Source organism: Aedes albopictus, chromosome 3 (genome assembly GCF_035046485.1).
Source record: "Aedes albopictus strain Foshan chromosome 3, AalbF5, whole genome shotgun sequence".
NCBI lineage: Eukaryota > Metazoa > Arthropoda > Insecta > Diptera > Culicidae > Aedes > Aedes albopictus.
The window spans coordinates 220,687,027-220,693,418 of NC_085138.1; the positions used below are offsets into that span (position 1 = coordinate 220,687,027).

A 6,392-nucleotide genomic window follows, 5' to 3' on the forward strand; every position below is an offset into this window, starting at 1 on the left:
TGAGGTGCTCATCGTAATGCTGCCGCCACCTCTCGACCACCTCACGCTCGCTCGTGAGAATATTCCCGTGATTTTCTCGGCACATGTCGGCTTGTGGCACAAAGCCTCTGCGCGAGCGGTTCAGCTTCTCGTAGAACTTTCGTGTTTCCTTAGCGCGGTACAGCTCTTCCATCGCTTTGCGATCTCGTTCTTCCTGCTGGCGCTTCTTCATCCGGAAAACTGAGTTCTGCCTGTTCCGCGCCTGTTTGTAACGTGCCTCATTCGCTCTCGTACGGTGTTGCAGCATTCTCGCCCATGCTGCATTCTTCTCGTTTTTCAACTGTTCACATTCGCCGTCGTACCAGTCGTTTCTGTGATTCGGAGTCGCGAAACCTAGTGCTGTAGCCGAGGTACTACCTATGGCGGATCGGATGTCCCTCCAGCCATCTTCAAGTGTAGCTGCGCCAAGCTGCTCTTCCGTTGGTAGGGCCACTACTAACTGCTGCGCGTAGTCTTGAGCCACTTCTACGTTACGAAGTTGCTCGATGTTGAGCCGCGGCGTTCGACTTCGACGCGTGGTGATAACTGTCGAAAGTTTTGAGCGCATGCATATAGCGACCAAGTAGTGATCCGAATCTATATTCGCACTGCGGTATGTGCGGACGTTGGTTATATCTGAGAAGAATTTACCGTCGATTAGAACGTGGTCGATTTGGTTTTCTGTTTGATGGTCGGGTGATCTCCAGGTGGCTTTGTGGATATCTTTGCGGGGGAAGAAGGTGCTTCGGACTACCATACCACGGGAGGCTGCAAAGTTTACGCATCGCTGGCCGTTATCATTCGATACGGCGTGCAGGCTGTTTCGCCCGATTACCGGTCTGTACATTTCCTCCCTTCCTACCTGCGCGTTCATGTCGCCGACAACGATTTTCACGTCACGCGGCGAGCAACCATCGTATGTTTGCTCTAACTGCGCGTAGAACGCTTCTTTCTCGTCATCGGGTCTCCCTTCGTGTGGGCAGCGGACGTTGATGATGCTGTAGTTGAAGAAACGGCCCTTAACTCTCAACATGCACATCCTTGCGTTGATCGGCTGCCACCCGATCACACGTTGTCGCATCTTGCCCAACACTATAAATCCTGTTCCCAGTTCATTGGTGGTGCCACAGCTTTGGTAGAAGGTAGCCGCTTGATGCCCGCTTTTCCACACTTTCTGTCCAGTCCAACAAAGTTCCTGCAACGCCACGATGTCGAAGTTGCGGGGATGTAGTTTCGCCGAAAAATGATTCGCACAAATGTCTGGGTATTCTCAGCCGTTTCATGCTATGATTATCTTTGCTATGATTATCTCTCTCATTTATTTGCTTCTGTCCACTAGCGTTCAACGATGCTCGAGCGCATAAAATGGAGCGGGCCAACTACCTGAACAGTTTACGAAGCTTATCACCTGCAAGCTACAACCCTGAGCCTCAAACACACAACGATGGACAGGAAGCGATACACGACGCAAATCATTCTCGGGACAGAAGCCGAAGAGCTGCCAGAGGCTTCGATAGTCATCATTCTGATGGCAGGAATGGCGACAACTGGCGGGATCGATCGCGAAACAATGGCAACTGGCGGGATCGATCGCGGGAAGCTAGCAATTGGCGGGATCGACCACGAGAGAATCGTAATGGGTTCCTTCTTGAAGGTGGTACTGGTGGCAACTGGAGGGACGGAGACTATCGTGACAATGGGCGCTACAACAGAGATGACCGGCAGCGTAATCGTTCGCGTGAGAACCACAGAAGTTACGGCCGTTATGATAATCACCATCGGGATGTTTGGAGAAGTAATGGCGGCGAAGGGCGCTCATCTGGTTATGTCCCGAGGAACGGGGAACCTCATCACAACAGATACAAATGGTCTCGTAAGGCCAACGATGAGACGATAAACGGTGCAAGTAACAACAGTACTCAAAATAGTACCTGATGTTGTTATTTTAATGTATTGGTTTAAGTGAATAAACAGTGAACTTCTGTTACAGTATGAGTTCGTTATTTTTTATTCAATTTAGAAATAGAAATTTGTATTTCAGATGAACTTTTATTATAAAAATGACATGGACTTCAAAGGTAAGTAGTGTAAAATATTTGTTCAAGCATCAATGAGTCTCTATATTCATTGATTATGAAAAACTTACGAAAACAGGCGAGAAGTGCCAAGTGCGCAAGGATACATACATATATTAATTTGCAAAAACATCAAATTCACACAATAAAACATAGACTACAATTTTACGTCATAATACCGTATTACTCCGCTAATATGACACTGACTGTTGTCGAATAACCGGGGTAAACTTTTAATTCAACAAACTGGTCACCCTAAACCACCTTGCTCATTGAAATTCGGCAACTCTATTTTTGTTTTTGTTTTGATTTCCGGATTTGTTATGAAACATAATTTCAACAGATATTGCGGTGGTGCGAATAAAAAGCTCGTTCTTTCTCGATTGTTGCCATCCTCATTTCAATCCGGTTGGTCTCCAGGTGGTTTGGGCGTCGAATAGCACCAAAACAGAACTTCCGGAATTAGCGGCTGCAAGAGGAACTGCTGCGGGTGCGAGTATAAGTGCAATATTAAACTTTTTTGCATTTACAGTGTACATCGCTGTGACATTTCAATACTTTTTAATTCGACATGTGTCGAATAAGCGAGGTACGAATTGGGTTTTTAAATTAAGAAAAATGTATCGATTTTTTGATTTTATACGAAAGAGCACCTTTTTCTGAACCACCATGATTTTTTTCAGATTTCTAGAACTTCATTTTGGTACCTAAAATCGCTTTCGAAGAGATTTTTCGAAATCACCTTTTGACAGCTGGCCATTTGCTTGACAGCTCCGCCCAGTACAAAATGCGACGAGGGGTGATTCGACAAATCGCTCCCATACAAACTTCAAACTGATTTTTAAATAGGTTCCCGGGCACCAAAATTCATGAAAATTTGGATTTCGGCTCAGTTTTGCATGCAGATTCTGAATATGGAATTATCTCAACACCGCTAAAGAAGCCAATTAAAAAGTGTCGAATTAAAACGTGTCGAACCAGCGGGGTAAGACGGTACTCTATATGCGGCTGTCATTCTTCATCCTCGGTCACTCCCGATACTGCTCTGCAAATCACGTTCGTTCCACCGTCGTGCAACAATAATGACAATGTCACAACCTGCATTTGTTGCGACAATCCACCAATGCGACATAGTTTGTCCCAACTTGAACATAATAGGAAAAACATCGTTTAGAGATTTTTAAGCCTTGCATTGTGGTTTTCGTGCCGTAACTTCTAGTCGATAAACACTGCAACGCTGTTGCAGATTTCATCTGAAAATTCTCTTCTCTGTAACGGGGAGTTTTTTTCTTTCTGAAAACGGTTTCCATGGTATATTTCACAGTTTACATTGTTGTCAGTTGCAAGACTTCTTAGAAGAATCTTTTCCGTTTTGCCTATTGCTGGCTTTCTGTTGCAACGGTTTCACGGCTAGACATGTGGACGATGGTTAGTTCTCTCAGCAGCTGATGCAGTTCGTGGTTCATTCGACTTCTCCAAGTCCCGTCTTCCAACTGCACTTCGCCGTTGACGATTCGCAGCACCTTCCGTTAGAAAACTCCAAGGATGCGTTGGTCCTCTGCACGTAGAGTTCATGCTTCGTGTCCATAGAGGACTACCGATCTAATCAGCGTTTTGTAGATAGTTAACTTCGTGTGTTCGAACGTAGAGTTCTGCGGAGTCCAAAGTAAGCTCGATTTCCTGCCATAATGCGTCTCTGAATTTCTCTGATGGTGTAGTTGTCGGCGGTCACCAGTGAGCCCAAGTACACGAATTCTTGAACCGCCTCGAAATCGATAGAATTTCGAGGTTGCGGGTGCGGGGGCTCCCTGGAGCCCTTTACCATCATATACCTTGTCTTCGACACATTAATGACTAATCCGATTCGCCTGGCATCATTCTTCAATCGTGTGTACGTTTCCGCCATCGTCTCAAATTTGCGAGCTATAATATCAATATCATCAGCGAAACCTAGCAGCTGAACGGATTTCGTGAAAATCGTTCCACTCGTGTTTATCCTCGCTCCCCTTATTATTAATCTAAAGTCCTAAGCAATGTTAAACAGCAAGCACGAAAGACCATCACCTTGCCGTAACCCTCTGCGAGATTTGAAGGGACTCGAGATTGTCCCTGATACTCGAGCTACGCACATCACTCGATCCACCGTCGCGTTGCCTTGATCGATCGTATCAGTTTACTCGGGAATCAGTATTCGTACATAATCTGCCATAGCTGTTCTCGATCGATTGTATCATACGCCGATTTAAAATCGATGAACAAGTGATGGGGCAGTGCACGCTGTATTCGCGGCATTTTTGCAACATCTGGCAGATGGCGAACATCTGGTCCGTTGTAGTGCGTTCATCCATGAATCCAACCTGATATTGCCCCACGAACTCTCTTGCAATCGGTGATAGACGGCGCATAAAAATTGAGAGAGTATCTTGTAGGCAGCACTCAGCAATGTAATCGCGCGATAGTTCTTGAAATCCAACTTGTCGACCTTCTTTGTAGACGGGACACACAATATCTTCCATCCATTCCTCCGGTAAAACTTCCTCTTTCCAAATCTTTGTAATGACCCAGTGTAGTGCTCTCACCAGTGCTTCTCCACTGTATTTTAGAAGCTCGCTTGGTAGTTGATCTGATCTAGCGGCTTTGTTGTTTTTTCAACCGGCCAACCTCTTTCTCAATCTTTTGGGGCTGGATACCTTCCGTCATACGCACGTACTCCTATATCTTCGGTGCTTGCAAAGTAGCCATTGAGGGGCTCATCGTAATGCTGCCGCCACCTCTCGACCACCTTGTTTTGGATAAAATATATACGATAAAACTTATGAACGGAAATGGATCATTACTTCGCTCCGTGTGTTTAAATAGTTAAGATCGCCGAAGTCTAGATCGCGGGCTTCATATTTGACGTTTGCTTGCGAAAACTCGTCCAACCTGTTCGGCCCACGGCTCCACTCAGTGACGGCGCTTCATTGGTGTTGGTGTTGGTAAAAGCGAGAATAGAACGATCGCTTCAATGAAACGAAGCATACTTGTGTACTGCTTCTTGCACGCTGAGCGGTGAATGAGTGAATGAAAAGGAATGAACGGAACTGGCGTGAGACTGAGCCACTGACATAGTTGTGTGAGTGAGTGTTTGATGTTGGACGACGGTCTGATAGGAAGTAAGCTTTCAATCTAGTAACTACTTTTGCGGCGAATAGATTCGGTTACCACACACCTCACGCTCGCTCGTGAGAAGATTCCCGTTGTTGTCTCGGCACATATTGGCTTGTGATACAAAGCCCCTGCGCGAGCGGTTCAGCTTCTCGTTAAACTTCCGTGTGTCCTTAGCGCGATACAGCTTCTCGATCTCGTTTTTTTCTTGCTGGTGCTTCTTCCTACGGAAGACTAAGTACTGCCTATTCCTTGCCTGTCTATAACGTGCCTTATTCGCTATCGTACGGTGTTGCGACATTCTCGCCCATGCTACATTCTTCTCGTTTTTCAACTGTTCACATTCGCTGTCGTACAAGTCGTTTCTGTTATCCGGAGTCGCGAAACCGAGGTACTACCTATCGCGGATCGGATGTCCTTCTAGCCATCTACAAGTGTAGCTGCGCCAAGCTGCTCTTCCGTTGGTAGGGCCACTGCTAACTGCTGCGCGTAGTCTTTAGTCACTTCTGCATTATGCAGCTGCTCGATGTTGAGCTGCGGCGTTGGACATCGACGCGTGGTAATAACCGTCGAAATTTTTGAGCGCATGCATACAGCGACTTGGTAGTGATCCGCATCTATGTATATTCGCACTGCGGTATGTGCGGACATATTGGTTATATCAGAGAAGAATTTATCGTCGATTAGAACGTGGACGATTTGGTTTTCTGTTTGATGGTCGGATGATCTCCAGGTAGCTTTGTGGATATCTTTACGGGGGAAGAAAGTGCTTCGAACTACCATACCATACCTTCCTACCTGCGCGTTGATATGTCGCCGACAACGATTTTCACGTCACGGTGCGAGCAACCATCGTATGTTTGTTCTAGTTGCGTGTAGAACGCTTATTTCTCGTCATTCGGTCACCCCTCGTGTAGGCAGTGCACACTGATGATGCTGTAGTTGATGAAACGGCCCTCTCAACATGCACATGCTTGCGTTGATCGGCTGCCACGTTGTCGCATCTTGCCCAACACTACAAATCCTGCTCCCAGTTCATTGGTGGTGCAACAGCTACTGCTTTGGGGATTTTTACGGGTGGCTTGTTGGGCCTCCGCCAACACTCCTGTCTTGCCGGAGGGCCATCTTGCCAGTTTTGTTTAGCGTCCCAAA

At 46.4% G+C, this 6,392-nt stretch overlaps 1 protein-coding gene across 1 annotated transcript; it reads left to right on the forward strand.

Moving 5' to 3' along the window:
- Positions 1-1,332: 1,332 nt before the first annotated feature.
- LOC134289516 (uncharacterized protein DDB_G0284459-like) lies at positions 1,333-2,010 on the forward strand (the record flags this gene model as incomplete). The annotated part of the gene is made up of 1 exon (XM_062855401.1): positions 1,333-2,010. A coding segment is annotated over one exon (621 nt), but the record flags the coding sequence as incomplete, so codon positions are not given.
- Between the last annotated feature and the right edge of the window lie 4,382 nt (positions 2,011-6,392).